At 41.5% G+C, this 23166-nt stretch overlaps 1 protein-coding gene and 1 non-coding gene across 2 annotated transcripts in view; both read right to left on the minus strand.

Moving 5' to 3' along the window:
* LRP2BP (LRP2 binding protein) overlaps positions 1-23166 on the minus strand; it is a 46315-nt gene that overhangs the window by 17416 nt on the left and 5733 nt on the right. Inside the window, 8 exon segments of the mRNA XM_060086144.1 lie at positions 55-229; positions 1617-1840; positions 2965-3076; positions 3158-3183; positions 3185-3301; positions 15577-15690; positions 18904-19016; positions 19744-19870. Coding sequence (XP_059942127.1) covers positions 55-229; positions 1617-1840; positions 2965-3076; positions 3158-3183; positions 3185-3301; positions 15577-15690; positions 18904-19016; positions 19744-19870 — 1008 coding nt within the window.
* Positions 12123-12225, minus strand: LOC132481396 (U6 spliceosomal RNA). The gene has a single exon (XR_009530818.1). It is a non-coding gene; the product is annotated as a U6 spliceosomal RNA (small nuclear RNA).

Raw genomic sequence — 23166 nt, forward strand, 5'->3', positions numbered from 1 at the left:
ACTAAAAACCCAGAAATTTCTATTGAGTCAATTTATATTTGTTGTCAGGCTTACTTTAGAATAATAGTGTTTAGCTGTTGCTTCATCCTTTGTGATACCCAAGCCAAGCTGCAGACACTGTGCGTGGTAGAAAGAGGCCATGGCTATGCCTCTGCTGATGAATTCTGGGAGACAGTCCGTGACCTGGGCTATCATGGGGATGTCATGAATCTCATCGTAGTCAGCAATCCTGTTACAACATCCAGTTGTGAAATTAAAAACGGTATCAGTTACAGTTTACATTTTTATAAACATGCCCAGAAACTGTCCATGTGCCCCAAGTGGTTTCTCTATTATTTCTACCAGTTTGAGAACAAAATTGTTTGCTCTGTGGTGAAGGGTAAATAGAACAGTCAACTGACACCAGAAGAAGAGGAACTAACTACAGTGGTTACTATATGGCTTCCTAGGATTATACTGGTCAGGCTTAATAACCACTAAAAAACATAAAGTTTAAATTATTACAAGAACTCTTATCACTTTGCAGATTTAAACAATGGGGAAAAAAGCATTTTTCTATCTCTTTGGGTATTTAAACATCAACCTTGAATTTGGACTTTAGTCACACAGGACCAGAAAACACATTAACAAACTTGCACATCTATGATAATGGGCAATAAAAAGTCCTTCTCTATAACCCAGATACAGCAATGGAGAACTACATGAAAACAAGTCAACTCCACGTCAGCCGTAATACTGTGGGAAATAGGAACATGGACAATGATGGAAAGTTCCAAAAGTTTTTAAAGAACTGTTTGAAGTCTTAGTTTTAGCCATATGGGCACTAGAGGATTTGAGACATCAGAGACCACACCTTTAAGTGGTCTGCTGCCTGGAGGCCATGATGTTGGGGAGGAGAGGGTAAAAGCAATTCCTTCATCCTGCCGTGTGGATGTCTGCCTCACACTGGGCTCGGGGCGAGGGGAACCTGTGGGCTCCGTGGGAAGGGCATTATTGAGAGGGGAATGGCAGCATGGCCTTATAGCCGTTTTAGAGGACACCCGGGTCTGTTGCATTTGTACATTGTGGGTAAATGCAGGAAAGTGCATGGCCTCAGAGAAGAGAAATTTCCATATACTTTATGTTAGTGTTGGAGTCTTTTAACCATTCTCATTGTCCAGTCCTCATCAAGCTATACTGCAATTGTGCAGTTATAGAACCTATGGCTAAGGGTGTAGGAAAAAAAGTTTAACATTTCTCACGTGCCAAGCTGTGTTAAACACTTTATATTCACTATTTTTTTTAATCAAGAAGAAAATACTTCTGCAGGATTACAAAAGAACAATTGATGCCCCCAAAGTTAAACTTGTGTAAGATTACTTAGCTGGTATACAGAGCAAATGGCACTGAAGTTCTGCGGACTGACAGATGTTCTATCCAATATGGCAGCCATGAGCTACGTGTGGCTATTAAAACTAACATCCAGTGAAAATTACAAGTTCAGTCCTCAGTTGCACTGGCCACACTGCCAGTACCAATAGCCATCGTTTCCAATACTGCAGCGAGTTCTATTAAACAGACCTGGCATAGAACATCTAGTAAGAGTTTTTGTAAATACTTTTATCCAGCTTACTCACCTTTTGGAAAATGCAACACACTTTGTAAAAAATTTCATCTTACAGTAACACTCCACGAGATTCCCTTGAGCGTAGACATTTCCACGCTCTGCTGCTTCCCTCAAGCAATGCAGGGCAGCCTCGCTATCCTGGTGGACGCCTTGCCCATAAAAGTACATGAGCCCAAGTGCACCCTGGGATTCCAGGTTTCCATTGCCACAAGCTTCTGAATGCCAATAAAATGCCTAGGAGAAAGCACAATTCCCTAGTACTCACAAGGTGGATTATAAAGGGAATATCTCTATAAGACAGTACTATTAATTCATCGCTAGGACATCGTTCTAACCCCCTGAACGTATGTCAGGCTAGCACCAACTTCGCATGCCTGAGAAAGGGTGCTGAGGGGAGCCCGCCTGTTGTCTGCCCACAGTACAGGTGAGGTCACTGGCTTGAGCTCAGCTGTTCAGGTTTCAGGATTTTCAGATTTTCCAGAGGAAGGACCAAGAAGGTGGGAAATAGGAACCAAGCGTCTGAAAGGCTTTGTAATGAGGCACAGCAAGGAGAGGAGAGCAGCTGATGTTGTGAGATTGCGGCCATCTCTCAGATCCTCTTGGAGCTCCAACGGGATCAAAGAAAACCAAGGATAAAAACCAGCATGTGGTCCAAGCACGTTTGCTCAGTACTCAGCTACAGTGAATCTGAGTTAGTTCAAACCGATTTCCAAGTGGCTCCTCAGTTATCTGACAAGGATCTTGGGGGTTACGTGCCTCCTATAAGTTTGCCCTTAACGCCTCATTTCCTTTTCCATATAAGATTTCTTGGAAAGGGTTTCCATCATTGGTGATTAAAGAGGTTGTACTGACTCTCCCTCCTCTTTTACCTTTTATGGTAGAATATTTTGTATGTGTGCTTTTTTTTTTTTTTTTTTTTTTTGCGGTATGCGGGCCTCTCACTGTTGTGGCCTCCCCCGTTGCGGAGCACAGGCTCCGGACGCGCAGGCTCCGGACGCGCAGGCTCAGCGGCCATGGCTCACGGGCCCAGCCGCTCCGCGGCATATGGGATCCTCCCAGACCGGGGCACGAACCCGTATCCCCTGCATCGGCAGGCGGACTCTCAACCACTTGCGCCACCAGGGAGGCCCTGTATGTGTGCTTTTTATAGCATACAAAGTGCTCACATCCGTGATCTCCTTTGGTAGAGGCAGGGAAGGCAGCATTCATAGTTGAGGAAGGGTGAAATGAGCTTGGAGATCCTAAAATGTAAGCTTTCTTTACATTGAAAGAAATATAAGAGATATTCAAGACTACATACTTACTCCTCACCAAATATTAATCTACACAGGATGCCAGGATTTAAACAAATAAATCACTGTTATCGTCTCTAACTCTCTGGGTTCCTTTGTTGAGTAATACAATCCTAGGATACTTTGAGCCTTCACACTAGCTTTTGGATTTCCACTGTCTGCAGCAAAAAGCCACAGTCTAGAAGAGAAGGGCAAGGCAAGTTATTCTTTGTTTAAAGCATTTGATTAAATCAAAAATCTTGTTCTCAGGTCAGATTACCTTTCAGCTTCCTCGTCTGATTGTTTTAACACCTTTTCCTTCATAATAAGCTCTTCCAAGGTTATAAGCTGCTGCAAATTTTAAGTGTCTTGCTTTGGGACACGGAGAATCAATAATTTTCTTCATATATTCCACTCCTTTTTCCTTCCACAAAGGAAAAGAACAAAACAGAAAGTCCTAGTTTAGTTTTCTCCCAATAATGCTGTAAAGCGTTCACCCTCCGACATGAGGTAGAATGTCATAAGTTTATACCTAATAGTTATGGTTGTCCTGGACTCTGCAGGGCTAGAAATAAGTAAAAGTCCATCTCCTGGGTCAGCGTTCCCAGGAGCTCTGGGATATAAAGCATTCCCTTCATTTTATAGCTTCCACATTTGCATTACATCTCAATATGGTTTCCTTCTTCTCTCCTCATAGCCCTTATTCTGAATCGGCACAGTTCTTAGAACTTAAAGTGTAAGAATAGCCAGTAACTTCCACATTTTTAATCCTTACAGGACACGTGTGAGCCCCAAACTCTGTCTTCTCTCTTCAAGCACACTTTCCCTAGCTGTGCTCAGTGATAAATTTACGTCTACTACACTCATCTTCATATGACATCTGCATAGTCACAAAACACAGAAGACGTTCTAACCACCAACAAAAGCTTTCCTCCCTCCAAAAACCCAGACACAAACTGTTTACTAGACTATGTTCCTCTTGTCCAACGCACAGCAAGCCAAAATGCTGAGCCCACGAGGTTTGCAGCAAAGAGGGTTTACAAGGCAGCCAAGTAGGAGATGGGAGAACAAATCTCAAATCCGCCTCCCCAAAGGCAAGGAGCTTGGGGTATTCATAGGATAAAGAAGAAAGCAGCTGGGCAGTTGGAGGTGTGAGGAGCGTGGAGAAAGGCGATTGGAAAAAGGTGCAGGAATCTCTGCTCTGCACAGGTGTAACTAAGCTATAGGCCTCTGCACGTTCAAAAAGTCACTAAGCAACAGACACGCACGCCCAGTTGAAGGGTCGGTGGTTCTCTCCAGTCTTAACCAGCTCAGCTCAAACTAGACACAGCTGATTCCAAGTTCCTAGAAAACAACCCGGGCAAACATCTTGTTTAGGCTACATGCTGCTTGGAGCACATGAGTCTTAAAAAACCACCTTGATTAGTGAAGGCAGGTGAAGTGGATTTGACCCACGGTTTCAGTCCCCCTCTGCTTTTTGATCATTCCTCAACTCTTGAGGAAAAAGGGTGAGGACAGCTCTGGCTAATTCCTGCTGAAAAGGGGCATAGGCCTAACAGGGGCTTGAGGAATCAAACTATTTAGCACCCATTTGAGAATATTCTCTTGTTCCTGGTTTCAAGTTAACATTTTGATCCCAAACAAATACCACTTATGCGCCAGCTGTCAAGGCATTCATAGGCCCAAGATTGGTAATAAAAACTGTAGACAAATAGGTACGGGGTGGGGCAAATATGTACACTGTGAGGGCATACAGAATGCCAGACATGCGAACATTTCGACTCTCATTTTTAGGGATTTTACCTAGGACACTGGCGAGCTAGGGATCGGGGTCTTACTTTTTTACAAATTGGAGTGTGTTGATGATTATCACCTTTGACTGAAACACTTAGATAGTATCGAAGGAACATAGGCTGGGAGAATTAAGTGTGGTTTCTACAATATCCTCACCAAATAGAACCGTGACAAGGGTAGGTGCCAGGGACTTTTGTTTTTGGTTTTTTATTCTGAGGACATGAGGAGACCAAATTTTGGCTTATTCAAGAAAAAAACGCGACAGGACATTTTGTTGATTAGCTTAATTTGATATGTTCACACCTGAAGTCACAGTGAAGTTAGGGATGGTCAAAAATTAACGACAGGCACAACCAAGGGGTCAGCATGATCAAATACAGAAGGTTTTAGATGACATATCCAAAAGCTAGAGAAATTACCTACTTTTGCCAAAGATTGAAAAATCCGAATCACTGAATTGTCCAAGCCTGGGAGGTTAGAAACAAAGAGAAGGCAGAACAAAAGAAAACAATCAATCTGGTTACTAGCAAATTATTTAAATTGCTTTCTAAATTTTACTTTTCAAAGCCACCACCGCAGCAATCCCACTCACCTTAATTTCTTTCCCGTGGCTTTTTTCTGGGGGTTTGCTCGCCCACTCGGGAAAGTCAGCGTCAGGGTTGGAACCACCGCGGTATTCCTCCTGCAATGTGCTTTCCCTTTCTCAGTGCATTCCTCATAAGGTCCCAACTGGCGAAGATGGAGCTGGTCTTCAGGATGTTTATCCTCCATGATTTCAGTATAGATGTTCATTGTCTCCTTTAAGAGCTTCCTAAATGGGTTTTGCTATGAGTCCAAAGTTGGGGACCCAAATACAGCAGAACCCAGCCATTCCCAGAAATTCCTGCAATTATCTCTTCGTGGGAGCTGCAGCCCTAGCTAGAGCTTCCCTTCCATTAGAGGGCAAGTCTCTCTGTCCTTGTGAGTTCAGAACCCAAATATTTAACAGAGGGATTGAGAACTCTGCTTTTTCTTGGATACCTGATAGACCTGTTCAACCAAAAACGTTGAAATCAAAACCATATTCTGGGGCCTCCCTGGTGGCGCAAGTGGTTGGGAGTCCGCCTGCCGATGCAGGGGATACGGGTTCGTGCCCCGGTCTGGGAGGGTCCCATATGCCGCGGAGCGGCTGGGCCCGTGAGCCATGGCCGCTGGGCCTGCGCATCCGGAGCCTGTGCTCCGCAACGGGAGAGGCCACAACAGTGAGAGGCCCACATACCGCAAAAAAAAGAAAAAAAAAAAAAAAAAACCATATTCTGGAAAAAAAAAAAACAGAAAAACCCATATTCTGGTCTCAGGTGTCCCTTGTTTTACTGGTAATAAGTATCAACCACGTCCTGGAGCAGCGCTCCCTCATTTAGTTGAGGGTCCCTCAAATCTCTTGCCAGGATGTCTCCAAACATCGCGGGTAAAGTTTTAAATCCCTGAGGAAGTAACTGTCCAGCAGTACTGTTGTTTAATTCTTAGTACCTAGATCTTCCCATTTGAAAGCAGACAATTCTTGGGATTTAAAACAAGGATATGCAAGAAAAGGCATCTTTCAACTCTAATACAGTAAACCAACAATGTCTGGACAGATTAGTGAGCAGAGTATATGGGTTAGGGACTACTGGATTAGTCTCTTTTACAATCTAATTGTTCTTAAATCGTGTACAAGCTGACCTCAGGTGGTGCCCTAAACTGTATAGGCCTAGCTCTTTGCTATTCCCAGCCTCCCATCTGCCCAGGTCCTTTGGACTCCTCTTTGCAAATCTTCTGGAACAGTAGCAGGCTGTTCTTTTTGGGATTGGAGTAACAGAGCCTGCAATGCACAAGCCTGCTCTGGTGGTACTTTAATGTCTGTCCACTCAGGGGCAAAGGTAACACTGATACTTAGTTAGTAAATCTCGTCTCAGAAGCGGAATGGGGCATTCAGGCATGTATACAAAGCTATGCTTCAGAGGCGTTTTCCCCATCTGACAGTTTAGCAGCTGGAAAAAAAAGGCATTTTCAAGGTTTCTTTGGACACCCCAGTTACTAACAGTTTTAGAAGGAAGCTTAGAAAGCCAGGTATTTAAAACTGAGTAAATGGCCCAATATCTATCAAAATCCACAAGTTAATTTCCCACGGTCATAGTCATCCAGGGCTCTGCTTGGGAGATGATGGACTTCACAAATTTAAAGGAACCCCTAGGGCCTGTCATTCTTGGTCACTGTCTTTCTCAGCTAGGGCATCTGATGTGCCAGCTGTTTACCTTCAAGAGTCTTACTTAGGATGGGACCCTCTTTTCCAGTGTCCCTCCTGTTTGCAATATGCACACTGGTGGGGTCCCGCTATCGGGTGCCCGTTGGAGTGGAAGCTTTTGCCGAGTCCCTTGTGGGAGTCCTTGATTCCAGCCAGCTCTTCCCGGTGTTAAGGTAGCCGCCCGCAGAGCAGCCTCTTTCATTCTCCATTGTTCCCTTTTCTCCTGAACCTGGTCTCTGCTATTAGAAACTTTGAAGGCAGTTTCAACAAGTCAAGACATAGGCATTCCTAAAGGCCCTTCCATCTTTTGCAGTTTCTTCTGTATACTGGGTGCGCTCTGACCAAAAAATGGTCACTCTGACTTTTATAAGTTCTCTATGTATGTTGCCTACAGGCTTTAAAGACCCTTTCTGGAAATTCTGAAGGATCCTCACTTGGTTTCTGTTTTACCTCCTGTACTTTATTAAGGCTTGTTTTGGCATCCCTCTTCGCAATCCTGCAAGAATGAAATCTCAATAATTCGGGCCTGTCTCCAGCATTCACATCCCCATCAGGATCTGCTTTTGGTGTAGCCCCACATGCAGCAGCCCTCACCGGGTTGCCAGGGGTTTCTGCACGAAGCAGATCTGCCTCCTCTCGAGCTTTATCCAGCACCATCCTATGCTCTTCTGAAGTGAGGAGGGTATTTAATAAATTTTGAACATCTGCCCAGGTTAGGTTGTGGGTTAAAAAAAAAAGACAATCAATGAAGGTTTTCCATTCTCGAGTCATCTCTATAAGTTGGCATATTGTTCTTCCAATTAAATAAATCCCAAGCGGACAGGGAAGTGGACCCAGATCCATCCCATCAGCTGCCCAGTCTCAGCATTTACAGCCCCAGTGGGGACTTGCCTTAAGGGATATTGCCCTACCCGCATTTGGGTAGCGCCCTGGCCAAGCTGCACACCCTGGCAGGTAATAAAAGGGGAGGCCATTCCTGTTTCTCAACCCTCAGAGACTGGGGTGGGGGGAGGGCACAGGGGCCCAAGAGCCTGAGGCTCAAATGCTGACAGTGAAGGAGCGGCAGCGCCACCCTGTAAGGGTGGAGGAGGAGCATCCGAGCGTCCACTCAGTCCACAGCAAGTCACCCTCCTTTTCATTAGAATCCAGCAAAACAGGTGTCTTTGCTTTTCCTTCCTGTTGGACCATTACCTTACATCTACTCTACGCAGGTTTATTCTGATACAACAACATAAGAGACTGTACATAAGGTATTTCATCCCATTTTTATTCCTGTTTACAAAATAAACCTACTTGCAAAGTTTTACTTTGCAAAGTAATTTAAGGATCCATTTTCAGGCCATTGTGCTCCAGTGTCTAGAGGATATTATGGTCATTTAGTGTTACAAAAAATAACCATCTTTTATTTTTCCATGGATTCATAACTGAAAGTCTCCCAATTTTGGAGAATGTAGCCTAGAGGGCTGCAAGAGGGAACTGAATTAACATTGCCCATTTTGAAGGGGCTTTGTTCCCAGGTGGGTGCAGCAACAAAATCTAAGGGTCCTTGCTACAGTCACCAAGAAGCTCAACCCCTGGTAGCCAATTCCTAACAATTAAGACAATCAGACATAGATAGACATGGACAAACAAGACCAAAACAAAACTAAAAACCAGAGCACTGGGCCTTTAACTCAGGTACAGAGTACCTCAGCAGCTATAACCTTTTATATTGTCTGCCAAAATCCCATCAGGTGGGCCTCTGACCCATGATCCTTCAGGGTTCCCAAGACAATCTAGGCACAGGTGCATTTCTTTAACAAGGTTTACCCTAAAAACATCTTCCAAATCCAAAAGCCCAAAACCCCCAAAAATGTTACTGAAAGTCGGGTCCACCTGCTCGCCACTCAAACACCAATATTCGAGAGGCAAGGCTAGTGGAGAGTTTGCTTTATTTCTGAGGCCAGCAGCGGCGAGAATGGTGGACTTACGTTCAGAGACTGACTCCTCACTGACAAATCAGTGGGAAAGCACTTTAAAAGGGGAGTTTCAGGGGTGTTTAGGTGGAGGGAGGGGCTACATGCAGAAACCGCCCAGTCAGCTCCAGACAGTCACCTGGAAATTGGTCACGTGGTGGTCTGGTCGGCGTCAACTTCATTGTTTTAAGTATAGTTAGTCTTCAGTGCCAGGGTCGGTTTGTTCCCATTTCTTTGAGGCCAGTTCTCAGAACTGTGGCAGCTTATGTCATGGCTACAGCCTGGTCATCATGTAGTTAATTTCCTTCACTTAGTGGGGGTTTCAGTATCTATAAAACAGCTCACAGGATACAGCCCAGAGTATGATCTACAGCCCTTGAGGAGGGACTCATGGTCCCTGACTTCACTCAGTGACTCAACTATTATTTCTTGGTCTTGTTTTCCTTGGCTTCTGCACCTGCTCACGTCTCTGGATTTATTCTTTGACTAAAGGCAGGCAGAGGACATGGAGGGGAAGCACCACAGGGTCCTGCTCCACTGCCTCTCTTTGCTACAAGATGAAACTAAGCATGGAAGGTCAGCAGTGCCTCCCTGAAAACCCAGGGTCAGTCTGGGAACGGACACGCCAGGGAGCTGCTCGGGCTGGTCCACAGGTCCTCAGTGCCTGCAAGGGGCCGACGAACCATGGGCCAAAGGTTCACCCGGACTCACCTCTTGGCTGGCTCACCACATGTGTTACCCAACCAGATCTGTCTTGCCAGACGCACACCAAGCCAAACACGGAGACACTGAGGTTTGCAGCAACAAGAGGCAGCCAAACCAGAAGACGGGAGAACAAATCTCACACCAGCCTCCCAGCAGGCAGGCAGCTCGGGGTACTTATGGGATAAGGAATAAAACAGCAGGGCGGTCCGAGGCATGGGGAGCGTGCGGGGCGTGGGGAAAGGTGATTGTGAAAAGATGTGGGAATTGGCAGGTAATCTTCTCTCTGCGCAGGTGTAACTAAGATGCAGGCCTCTGCACGTTCAAAACGTCATGAAGCAATGGACGCCTGTGGATGCCCAGCTGGAGAGTCGATGGTCCTATCTAGTCTTAACCAGCTCAGCTCAAACTAGATGCCACTGGCTCCAAGTTCCCAGAAAACAACTCAGGCAAACATCTTATTGTTTATGCAAGTGCAGCTTGGAGGACACATGAGTCTTAAAACGACTTTGATTAGTGAAGGCAGGTGAAGTAGATTTAACCCACAGTTTCAAAACCTTCAAAAATCACTCCAAAGAAGAAAATAATATTTGACAGTCAAGTACATTTGTATACACTGCATTCTAACTTTTACTCCTCACTAGTCTCTCAAAGTGCTATTGCTGGCTAAACAACACAGTAATAGATGAGAAAATAAAGGTGTTTTACTGAGTCCCAGATCATGTGGATTTACTTCTGTGAGTGTGTGAGGTAGGTGTCTACCATTTCTTTCCCCAACTGGTTAGTAAGAGAGAACTTCCAGTATAATGGTAGTAGAGTGAAGTGTTCGTGTAAATCCTCCCACAGATAGCAGTGATTAAATCAGGACCAAACATAAAGAACAACTTTCTAAAGGCACTGGGAGGGGCTTCCCTGGTGGCACAGTTGTTAAGAATCCGCCTACCAAGGCAGGGGACACAGGTTTGAGCCCTGGTCCGGGAAGATTCCACATGCCGCGGAGCAACTAAGCCCATGCGCCACAACTACTGAGCCGGTACCCAAGAGCCTGTGAGCCACAACTACTGAAGCCCGCGCGCCTAGAGCCCGTGCTCCGCAACAAGAGAAGCCACCACAATGAGAAGCCCGCGCACTGCACCAAAGAGTAGCCCCCACTCTCCCCAACTAGAGAAAGCCTACACGCAGCAACAAAGACCCAACGTAGCCAAAAACAAATAAATTAATTAATTAATTAAAAAAAAAAGTTCTTAAAGGCACTGGGAAGTTTATCAAAGCAAACACAACTGGAAGAGGAATGACTCTTGAAAACTGCAACTGAAAGGGATCATTGAAGTTCAATGAACCCCAGACAGGATAAACAAAAACCCTCTCCTAGGCATGCATCAGAGTCAAACTGCTGAAATCCATAGAAATCCTGCAAGCAGCCAGAGAAAAAGGACACATTATATACAGGGAACATAATACAATCAGAGACTGACTTCTTGTGAGAAGCTAGAAGATTTTACAATGGCATTTTTAAAGTGAGGAAAGAAAAAAACAGCAAAACAATTCATCAAAAATGAAGGCAGACTGAAGACATTTTCAGGTAATTAAAATTGGAGATAACTCATCACCTGCACACTTACAAGAAATGCTCTTTAAAGAAAGTTCTTCAGGTTGAACGGAAAAGGAATATGGTGCCAGATGGCAACGCAGATTGATAGGGAGGAATGAAAAGCCCCAGAAATGGTAAATATGTACAAATATAAAAGGATACCCAGGCACATATATACATACCTGTGTATTTATTTTTTCCTTTCAATTTCTTTCAAAAGATATATGACTAAAGCAAACATAATGCGGTTTTGTATCAATATCTTGGGGTTTATAACATGTAAATTTCAAGACATTTCAAACCTACCACACAAAGCATATTTGGTTCAACCAGACTCTGGACCAAATTACTGTCAAGAACTCGGTAAATTAATAAAATGATAAACATTAAAAGAATTTGCTCTTTGCCCCTTTACCTTGGGTTAACTGAACAGACCTACAGAGAACATCTTCTTTTTTGCTCCTCTGGCCTCCATATGTAATTACATTCAAGCCATTGTATTTTGGAGTTGCCATATGCCAACCCGTCGAATCTACCAATTTTCCTGGTCTTTCTACACCTTCGTGTTCTTCCCACATCAGCTTATTCTGTATCTGTCACCGTACTCATTCCTTTGTCCCTCTTTCCCTCCATGACACTCACTCATGTGGCACATATCTTATTTCTCCAGCTACTCTGCTGTACTTAAACCACTGAACATGGCTGGAGAAAAACATAACCATGCTGACAGGTCCTTCCTACAATTTGTGACTTCAAATTTCAGAGCGGGCTCTCCCCTCACAAGCAATACTATCAGTTTGTCTCATCAACCATCTCTCCCACTTCTCTGGAAGAGAAGATACTACTTCAAACCTTTTCCTTTCTCTTCAGACTTCTGCTGTCCCCTCGCTCCCTCTCCTCAGTCTCAGCTCATGGTTTCAACTTTTTAAATATTTTTATAAAAAATATAGAACAGTTCATGAATTTGTGTGTCATCTTTGCACAGGGGCTATGCTTATTTTCTCTGAATTGTTAGAATTTTAGGATACATGCTGCCACAGCAAACACATGGCTTCACTTTTATATCACTGAGAAAACAGAAAGAATTGAAAGAAACACCAAATCTATCAGTTTACCTGATTCATCATCAATTTTTTCCTCTCTACCAGATCTTGTGTGTCAATTTACAAATAATACTGAAATATCTTTGATCTGGGAGAAAACCCTCCCTTGATCCCATGATCCCTCCCAGTTATTGCACATATATTTGTTCTACTTTATAACAAAGCTCAGTGCTTATCTCCACTTCCTTACATCCATATGTCTCCTCCACCCACTCCAATCTTGGTCCCTTGTGACCTTGCTCCCACTGAAATGCTTTGTCAAGATCTCCAGTGAAATTCGTCTTAGTGTGTCTGATAGTAAGTGCTCAGTTTTCATTCTACTCACCTCTCAGCAGAATTTGAGACAGATGATCACTCCCTCCTTCTTGAAACAATTTCATCGTTTGACTTTCAGATCACCACACAGTCCTCATTTTCCGCTGTCCTCCCTGTCTTCTCCTTCTCCTTTGCTGGCTAGCTGTTCTTTCCGTTCTGACCATGAAATACTGGAGGGCTTCCAGTCCCTGGCCTTGACCTTTGGCTCTTGTCTATGATACTCACTCATTCTGCAATCTTATCCAAGCTGGTGCTGTAACTCCCACTGCTCCACAGAGAGACCCCCACTGATTTCTCTAGTCCTGATGGCACTGTTGAGCTCCAGACTCTCTACCTGACATCTCTACTTAGGTGTCTTAACAGGTACTTCAAATGAAACATTCAAACATAAATGTTTGGCTTTTCCTCCTGTACGCCAAATGTGCTTCTCCCTCAGTCACCCCATAGTTATTAAATGGCAACATCATCCACTCAAGACAAAAAGTAGGAATCACCCTTGACTCCTCCCCTTATCTCTGCCCCTCTCCCAATCCATCAGAAAGTCCTGTATCCTCTTAAGGGCATATCCTAGATCTGTCCCCTTTTCTCTATTCCCACCACTATAATTCCAGTTAAAGCTGCTATTTTACCTGAACTATTGCAGTGGCTTCCTCACTGGACTTCCTGCTTCTACTCCTGCCTCCATTCAATCCATTCTCCACGCAACAGACAAAATGATCTTTGAAAATGTTCATCATATTAATTGCACTCCCTTTTGGTGTCTTTACACTGCATTGAGAATACAATCCATTTGGCCGTAGTTTGCCAAGTTCCACGTGGTTTGGTCCCTGTTTCACTGTTTTGACTGTATTCCAGCTGTACAATCCTTCCTCAGGCCTGAACACTAGCTATTTCCTCTGCCTGGAATGTGATTCACCTAGACCTATACGTTGCTCCTTCTTGCTGCTCAGTTCTTCATTCAAGTATCAGATAAAATGGTGGAATGACACAGGGAGGAAAATGTAATCCCAGAGCCAAAGTCTTCAGGTTAACATTAGAAAATCACCAACAACCAGGAAATTGATAGAACTAGGAAAGCAATGAGTTGGAATGAACTTCAAAGTAGGTATACTTTGTGCCTGAGGTGGAGGAGAAATAATAGCTAGAAAGTGAATTGGGAAATGAAAATAATACCAGCTCTACCTTTGAGCACTATGGTACTTTGGGAGGTTGTAAGGAGAGCCCTCCTCTAAAGAGGGCTGCTTGTGGGACAACCAAGTTTCTGATAAGGCAAGGAAGTGAAGGAAGTAGTCTGAGAAAAAGGCTGAGAATACAGAAGATCTTAGAATGGCATACAGAAAAGTAGAAAGAATATTACATAAAAATTTGCATAGGGCTTCCCTGGTGGTGCAGTGGTTGAGAGTCCGCCTGCTGATGCAGGGGACACGGGTTCGTGCCCTGGTCCGGGAAGATCCCATATGCCGTGGAGCGGCTGGGCCTGTGAGCCATGGCTGCTGAGCCTGTGCGTCCAGAGCCTGTGCTCTGCAGTGGGAGAGGCCACAGCAGTGAGAGGCCCACGTACCGAAAAAAAATAAATAAATAAAATAAAAATTTAAAAACTTGCATAACTACCACATAGATTGTCAGTAATAACATTTTGCTATATTTGCTTCATCTGTCTTTTTTGGTGACTTGTTTCAAGTTATATGCCGATACGAAAGTATCAGGACACTTCACCCCTAAATATTTCAGTATGCACTACAAAAGAAGACATTTTTCTGCATAAGTACCATATAAGTGTCACTTCTAATAAAGTCAATATTATGAAAAAAAGGCAGGAGAGAGAATTAATCTAGATTAAAGAAACTTGCAGATATTACAACTCAATGCATTGGGTGGTCTCTGACTGAATGCTGGCTTGAAAGACCACTTTGGGACAATTTGAGAATTTTGAATATAAACTGGGTATTAAATGGTATTAGGGAATATGTGTTAGTTTTGGTAGATGTATTCAGTATAAATTCTATTTTTGGAAAGTAAAATTTTTAAAGATTTGTTTTCACAAGTTTAAGTTGTTTCACTGCAATTTGTTCCCCAGTCTTCTCATGTTTGATTGACAAAATGTGTTTTCTTAACTTTTTGAGACTAGAGTTCAATTGTCATCTAATTTCTATTGTATTTCTTCTGGTTAGGCCCTGTCAGAAATTAAGCATTTTATTGCTTTCCTCTTTATTTTTGTGCAGCAAATATTTTTCACTGGTATTACTATATCTTTGGTAAACTCAAATTGTTGATTCTTTTTGTTTATGTAAATTCTTTCTGGTTAGATTGTTTAAAAGTTTTAAAAAAGATATAGTGATGAATATTATCCTACTGTTATTACCATTTTCCAAGGACCTATTTCTAAATTCCATGTTAAATAATCCTATAACTTGGGTGATGGTGCAGTCATGATACCATTTAAATAGAAATAGGGGACCACTGAGTTAGAAAGCACGAATAAGTATAAAACCAATTTTTCAAAAAAATTCGCATTCTAGAGAGAGACTTAAGAAGTTTCATGGCAAGTGTGACTGTCTAATGAACACATTCTGGTTTCAGCTTATCTTTTTTTTTGCATAGGGCAATACATGGAAGAATATACTCTAAAATAATAACAAAGTTCATATTTGTAGTAAAATTTGGAGTGATCTTATTTTTGCTTATTTTCTAACTTTTCTCCATGTTCCTGTAGCTTTGAAGTAACTTTTAAAAACAAAGGAAAACATTTTAAAGTAAAAATGTTATTGACGGCTAACAGTAGCAAGGAGAGGGGCAAAAAGAAATTTGTTTTTCATGTAAATGTAAAAATGACTACTGCTATCCTTTAAATGCTGAAAGGATAGATAATTATTTAAATATAAGTATAGAAATATATTATTAAAATATAAGTTTAAATATATCAAATAATCCATAAACAATGAAATCTTAAACACTGTGAACAAAACAACAACTTACAGCGTCTGCGGTCATCCCCAGGCCATCATAATACATCACTCCTAGCTGGTAAGCTGCCTGATGATCCTTTTCCTTGATTTCTTCAAACTGTTCTAATGCTTCTTCATACCATCCCTGTAAGCTCCCAGGAAATATTGAATTATTTTCATTATTACCTTAAAGTAATCCCAAATACTTAGTTCCCACCTAAATCTAGCTAGCAGCACCAAACACAAGACAGCAACAAATTTATGGAATTTGCAAGTAAGCTATTGACAACAATCAACACACTATAAAATCAATAAAATAGACCTAAGTAGGGCAACTGAGGGAACTGACCGGGAGGAACCTGGGTCAGACTCTCTTTGGCTTTCACTCTTACTCTTGGCTATTGCCAAACCGCTCTCTAAATGATAGCCTAGCCCTCTGCTCATTCCAGCCTGCCATATCACCCACTACTCCTGGAGTCTGAGAAAGTTCAGAGCTGGGGCCAAAGACTATGAGAAAAGATAAACATCAGGATATCCGCTACTACTAAATATCCACTATGATATGGCTCTTCCAGTTTTGCCATTTTCTAGCTAGGGAGAAGACACAGAGAAACAAACGTGATTCTCCAAAATTATCTTTCTCCCATACTTCCTATAAAAACCTACATGTTATATGTCATTCATTTAAGGCTCCTCAGCGTTATAGGATATAATAACAAATACGCTAAAGTGTAAGGAACAAAAATGGGGCTTGGACTTCCCTGGTGGCGCAGTGGTTGAGAGTCTGCCTGATGATGCAGGGGACACGGGTTCGTGCCCTGGTCTGGGAAGATCCCACATGCTGCGGAGTGGCTAGGCCCGTGAGCCATGGCCACTGAGCCTGCACGTCCGGAGCCTGTGCTCCACAACGGGAGAGGCCACAGCAGTGAGAGGCCCGCCTACCGCAAAAAAAAAAAAAAAGAAAAAAAAAAGAAAAAATTGGGGGCTTATGTCTTAATCCACCATGGAAAATGCCTTACGCTAAAGAATAAATCATTTGTAACAGTGGAAAGAGAGTCTCTGAGTTGGAAGGTCATTACTAGGAAGAGCAGGCCAGAGAAAAGCAACTTTTGGAAAACACAGAAACAACTGAATTTCCCTTTTCATAAACTGTAATTAATCAACAAACTGATAAAATTAATAAAAACGGTACCAAAATGCTAACAAATATTTATCTTAAAGAACACATAACAGGGCTTCCCTGGTGGCGCAGTGGTTGAGGGTCCGCCTGCCGATGCAGGGGACATGGGTTCGAGCCCTGGTCTGGGAGGATCCCACATGCTGCGGAGCAACTGAGCCCATGCACCACAGCTACTGAGCCTGTGCGTCTGGAGCCTGTGCTCCGCAACAAGAGAAGGCTGTGACAGTGAGAGGCCCGCGCACCGTGATGAAGAGTGGCCCCCGCTCACCACAACTAGAGAAAACCCTCGCACAGAAACGAAGACCCAACACAGCCAAAAATAAATAAATAAATAAATAAATTCATTAAAAAAAAAAAAAAAAAAGAACACCTAACAATGAGTAAATGACTGATTTGTAAAGATTCATTCTCCTTTCTGGCTAGTGTTTGGCCAACATATAAGAGGGCTGGAAAACTTAGAATACTCTATACAGAGGAAGAGAAAGGAAGTCCTTTCAGTTGTTCATGATTTTAAATACCATATACATGCTGGAAAATCTCAGATATATACTTTCAACTCAGACTTCTCCTTTGAGATCTAGAGTCTTACATGTAGTTTCTACTTTGAAACGTATACTTGGATGACTGAGGGAAATCTCAAACATAAAATGTCCAAAAACTGACCTCCTGATGGTTCCCTCAAAACTCACTCCTCCCCACTTCTCTATTTTTCAGTCCATGATGCCATTACTTGTATCTCCAAAATAAACCCAGGACCCAGCTCCACTGCTGGGTCAAGACCACCATCCTCTCTTGACCCAACTAGTATAATTTTCCCCTAAACTGGTCTTGGTTCTATGCTTCCCTTCCAATCCATTCATCACAGTCTCAAAACACTTCAATGGCTTCTCACTACATTTTAAACAAGGCTTATCTAGAGTCACTCTCTGCCTTGCTGACTATGACATTGGTCTGTTAATTCCTAGAGCTCACCAAACTCTTCCTCATCTCAGAAACATTGCATTTGTTCTCCCTTCTACCTGGAATGCACTTCTCTGTGGCTGTTTGCATTAACTGTTTCCTTCTCTTCAAGTTTTAGTTTCAACAACAGGTATCTCCGCCCTATCCCTAAGTTATTCTCTCTCAGAGTACTCAGTTAATTGCTTTCATAGTACTTTAACTTATTTTTAATTACATATTAATTTAATTTCTTTCGCTAGACTGTAAGCTCTATGAAATGGGGACCATTCTAACTCCCTCATCACTGTATAGCTAGTACCTAGCATAATAGTAGCAAATACTTATAAAGCACTTACTAGGTGCCAGGCCCTGTTAGTATTTTTACAATTAATATACCCTCATAATAGCTCTATAAAATGCATATTATTACCCCCTTTTACAGATGAGGAAACTGAGGCACCAAGAGGTTAAGCATTTGTGCCCAAGAATACACTTAACAAGCAACAGAACCGTTTTGGAACCTATGCCCAAAGCTGAAAGATCATTCTCTGAACCATTATGCTACATGATCCTCACAGTGACAGGTGCATTATGAGTCCTCAACAAATATTTGTTGCCAGAATGAATGAGGGAGCCATCAAAAGATAAGTAAGTGGGATATAGGTGAACAGCTGCCCAAACATTCAATGGATAGTGAGGGGTTGGGGACAGCTGGTCCCTTTTCACATCTTCCCTTGGGGTTCAATGAACAACTGAAGCTATATTGCTGAAGTTGGAGTGACAGTTTGCATAGGTCCTCCTAGACCTACTTTGCAAACCTCAGCATAATGTGGATAAAGAGGGAAATTCCCTCCTTACTCCATATAGGAACATATAAAGCTGCCTTTAAGTACTAGATAAGAATCAGGATTTTTAATTGTTAATAAAATGAAAATATTTTATAAATGATGTTGAATATATCAGGCAAAATATAAAAATTAGATTTTTAATTTATCATGTGAAAATGGATTTCATACCAAAATGACTCCTATAAATGACATTAATTAGAATGACTTTTATGGAGAAAGGATGAATATCTCCATAAGCTGGGACCAATTTATCATACTTAAATCCACAACCGTAATCTATGGAATTTGACAGAATTTCCCTGGTTTAACAATGTAAGGAACTCTATAGGAAATTTTGCTATGAAGATCTAATAGCAGCTTTATATGAAAACAAATCAACAAAAAATGATACCTCTTCAAAATACAGTTGACCTCATAGGAAATACACCAGAGTATCCCCTCTTCTTATTCTTTCCTTCAAGAGGTGCAATGCCTTATCCACCAAACTAGCATGGCTGTAATGATCTGATTTTTTAAGAAGTAAAGAATTCCATCTTTATCTATACAATATGAATTTTCTCTCTTAAAGTAATAAATTAAATAGAATTCATCTGACACTGTTTATACTAGTTTCCTTCCTAGTTCTCATTCCTAAAACTGACCTCCTTAGTTCAAGGAAAAAGCACTACCTTAGAAAAAGCAAGCACTATCACAATACCTGACACTGTGGCCTTATATAATTAAGAAATATATTGGCTGTTTGTCAAACTAACCCTCTTTCCTACTAGGCAGGAGCTCTAGCAATGCAGTCTATGTGGAATTCTTTAGACAAAGCTGGCCTGTGGGTGAGTGAAATTCTTAATTTGAGCCTTAATTAGAACTACTCTAACTGGATGAGCTAACCATCCCCAATTTAATTTTTTTAAGTCTATAGAAAAAAATGGTAGCTTTAAATGCTAATTTCAAGTAAAGTATGGTACTGTTCTCTTTAACAGAACTGACATCTGGCTTCTCTTTTCCAGAAGGGTGTCCTAAAGTCCTAAGAGTAAATCAGGATCAGGATCTCATTATGAAATCTCTTCACTGATGATTTGCTACCAGGTAGGTTCAAGCAATTTCACAGATTCCTACAGAAAAGCTAGAAAGGACTGTAAACTTAACCACTTTCTTGCCAGCAGTAAGACTCATATTTGTCTCTTTTGCTCTGGTGTGCCTAATTAACTTTTAGTGAAAATATTATCAGGATTTATACCAGTCTTTTCCTTCCTCCATTGGAAGAGTTTTTGGTTCTTAGCAGCATAGTGGGATAGAGAAGTATAAAAGGGGTTCTTGGGCAACTTTTCACTGGTCAACTTCATCCTGTCTCCACAGTGGGTATTCTGTAAATTAAAAAATTATATTAAAAAATAATATGGTAGAATCTTCCCCCAGAAAACGCAAAAGGAGACTCCACTCCAAGTTGGCAGTCATTATAAAAAGCATCTTCCTCTCATCACCTAGGCATAGGGCACCAAACTACCAGCTCTGGGATGTGAACATTCCTTCTTAGGAAACCAGGACCCTCTATAGCTATGAGAAGCACAGCACTCCTCCATGTCTGTTTCCACAGCATGGGATTAATGATCAGAGCTGTTTGCAAATCCTTTCTGGCTATGAGATCACACACTCCAGTGAGTCATGTCACCCACCACAGCTGCTGCCACTAGCAGGAATTGGTGACACTGCCCATAGATGCAGTTCCTGTGCACTGGTACCTTCCTGTTGCCTTGTAACTGAAGCTCATCAAACTAATCCATTTTAAATGAAAGCATTTGTCTATTTTACCTGGGAATACACTTTATTTTAGCTGTGTTGTTCAGTTTTATCTTCCTGTCTGTATTGGATTGCCATGTCATAAGGTGGATCACAGTTGAAGGGAAAATCAGAACCTTCATATAAAATGTAGAGGCCACCTCATCTGGGATGAAGGAGTCCAGGTTGGCCTAGGCTCAGGGTAGTGTGACAGCAAACTCAGTTTTTGCTCTGCTTTTTTGGAATCCTTGGAATTCCACTGTTACAGCAGGCTTTCACCAATCAGGAACAAGCTTCCAGTAAAGGTTCCTGATTGGTGGTGAAGAGAACTCAACAGACCTTTAGTATTATTGGAAAGCAGCATTTATACAATTTTATGATACTATTTTCGACAATAGATTGCTTCATTAATGAGAATGAAGTGCAGAAAAGGTAGATAATTCAGTATATCAGAGAGAAAAAATCACTGAAGTATCTGTGATTTTGGAAGAGTCATATCATCTTCTTAAGAGTCAAGTTCCTCACCTGTAGTTTAGACTATAAGTAGTTTGAACTAGAGGATTTCAAAACGTCTGTCCCTAGATATGTAAAATTCTTTGATTATAGGACTCCAAAAATCTATGGTTGCACTAGTAAATATAAAAGCTTCCAATGAACTTTAGGGTGAAGCAATATTAGGTGAAGTATTTAGAAGAAAGACAATCCAAACAGGATGATGTCCATAGCACCATCAGTTTACTCAGAAACTGGTTATAGAAGTCTTTATTTCACTGAAGACTTAAGCCCATGTGCTATTGTATCCAAAAAGGCTAAGAAAAATGTTGACACATTCAGGAAGGTCATCAGAAAAGAAACAAATCAGAAAGCAAAATCCATTTAAACTCACGTTGCCTTCTGTGGTTACAATACTCCACAGGGTTTCTGTTGCTGAAGCTTAAAAGAATATTTGGGGAGGACCTAGAAAATATAAGCAAAGATTTATTGAGCTCTTACTACAGGCCAGGATTTGTTCTTTGTTCTAAGTGCTTTACAGGTACAAACTCCTACAAAACTTTATGAAATACAGGCTGTTATGAGGCCCACTTAATGTGGGAGGAGACTGAGGCACCAGTGAAGAAGTTAAGCAACTTGCCTCAGATCACAGGGCTGGGAGGTGGGACAGCTGGGATGCCAGAGCGCCTGTGTACTTCATCATTATTCCACACTGTTCTCCAAAAAGCAGAGCTAACATGATTGTTTAAAACGGCAGGACTCCCATAAGAGGGTAAGCTAAAATTCAGTACTTTTTAATTTCAGAAAATGAGAACTAAGAGAAGATTTTAAACAGCAAGAGTATATGTTTATTTCTGCCAAATCTTGGGATAAGATATAAAATTATAATTTGAAACCTGACAAGTGTTTGCATAGCATGCAGTGAATTTAGAAAATGCTATAATAGAAATTATAGACCTTAATCGATGATGTAAAATCTGAAAGAAAGATATGATTTTAAAAGGAAGGGCAGGTGTAGTAGACACTGACGGTGACCTTCCCAGACCCTCTTTACTAGTTAGTGCCCTGTCTCCAGTGCTGTGAATGTTAACTGCTTAAGGTTGTGCAACCACCACCAATATCTAATTCTGGAACATTTTCATCACTCCAAAAGAAACCCTGTAGAAATTAGCAGTCACTCCCCAATCTTTTCCTCCTTTCAGCCCCTAGCAATCACTAATCTACCTTCTGTCTACAGATTTGTCTATTCTGCATATTCCATATAAATGGAATCATACATTATGTGGCCTTTTGTGTCTGGCTTCTTTTACATAATGTTTACAAGGTTCGTGCATGTTGTAGCATGTATCAGTACTTCGTTCCTATTTTTGGCTGAATAATATTTCATTATACGGATATAACACATTTAAAAAAATCTGTTCATCATCTGATGAGCATTTGAGTTGTTTCTAGCTTTTGGCTATCCTGAATAATGCTGGTAGTTTTCATGTACTTGTTTTTGTGTAGACATAGGTTTTCAATTCTTTTGGGTATAAACCTAGGAGGGGGATTGCTGGGTTACATGGTAATTCTATGTTTAAGATTTTGAGAAATTGCCAAACTGTTTTCCAAGTGGCTTTTTGCTTTTCCACCAGCAATGTGTGACGGTTCCACATCCTCACCGACACTGGTTATTGTTCATCTTTCTGATTATAGCCATCCTAGTGGATGTGAAGTGTTATCTTGTGGTTCTGATTTGCATTTCCATAATGAAAAATGATGTTGAGACTCTTTTCATGGGCTTATTGGCCACCTGTTTATCTTCTTTGGAGTGATGTTAATCCTTTGCCAATTTTGTAGTTGGGCTGTCCTTTTATGGCTGAGTTATAAACATTCTTTATATATTCTAGATACTGGACTCTTATCAGGTATATAATTTGCAAATATTTTCTCCCATTCTATGGGGTCTTTTCACTTTCTTGTTTCTTTTGATCCCTTAATTTTTTTTTAATTTGATGAAGTCCATTTAAAAAAATATTCCCACATCTTTTCTTGTAATTTTTTAAAAATCATTTTGAGGTGTGACTGACATATAAAAAGCTGTATATATTTAATGTGTACAACTTGATGGGGTTGGACATAAATAGATACCCATGAAACCATCACCACAATCAATGCTAAGTATATTCATCATCTCCAAAAGTTTCTTCCCACCTAATTTATTTGAACACTAAGCATAAGATCTACCCTCTCAGCAAAATTTTAAGTATACAACACAATACTGTTAACTGTAGGCACTGATCTCTAGTGCTTGCATAACTGACACTTTATACCCTCTGCCCACCACCTCCTCATTCCACCCCCGCAAACCCCTAGGAACCACCATTCTCCTCTCTGCTTCTATGAGTCTATT

The sequence above is a fragment of the Mesoplodon densirostris genome, chromosome 20 (genome assembly GCF_025265405.1).
Source record: "Mesoplodon densirostris isolate mMesDen1 chromosome 20, mMesDen1 primary haplotype, whole genome shotgun sequence".
Taxonomy (NCBI): domain Eukaryota; kingdom Metazoa; phylum Chordata; class Mammalia; order Artiodactyla; family Ziphiidae; genus Mesoplodon; species Mesoplodon densirostris.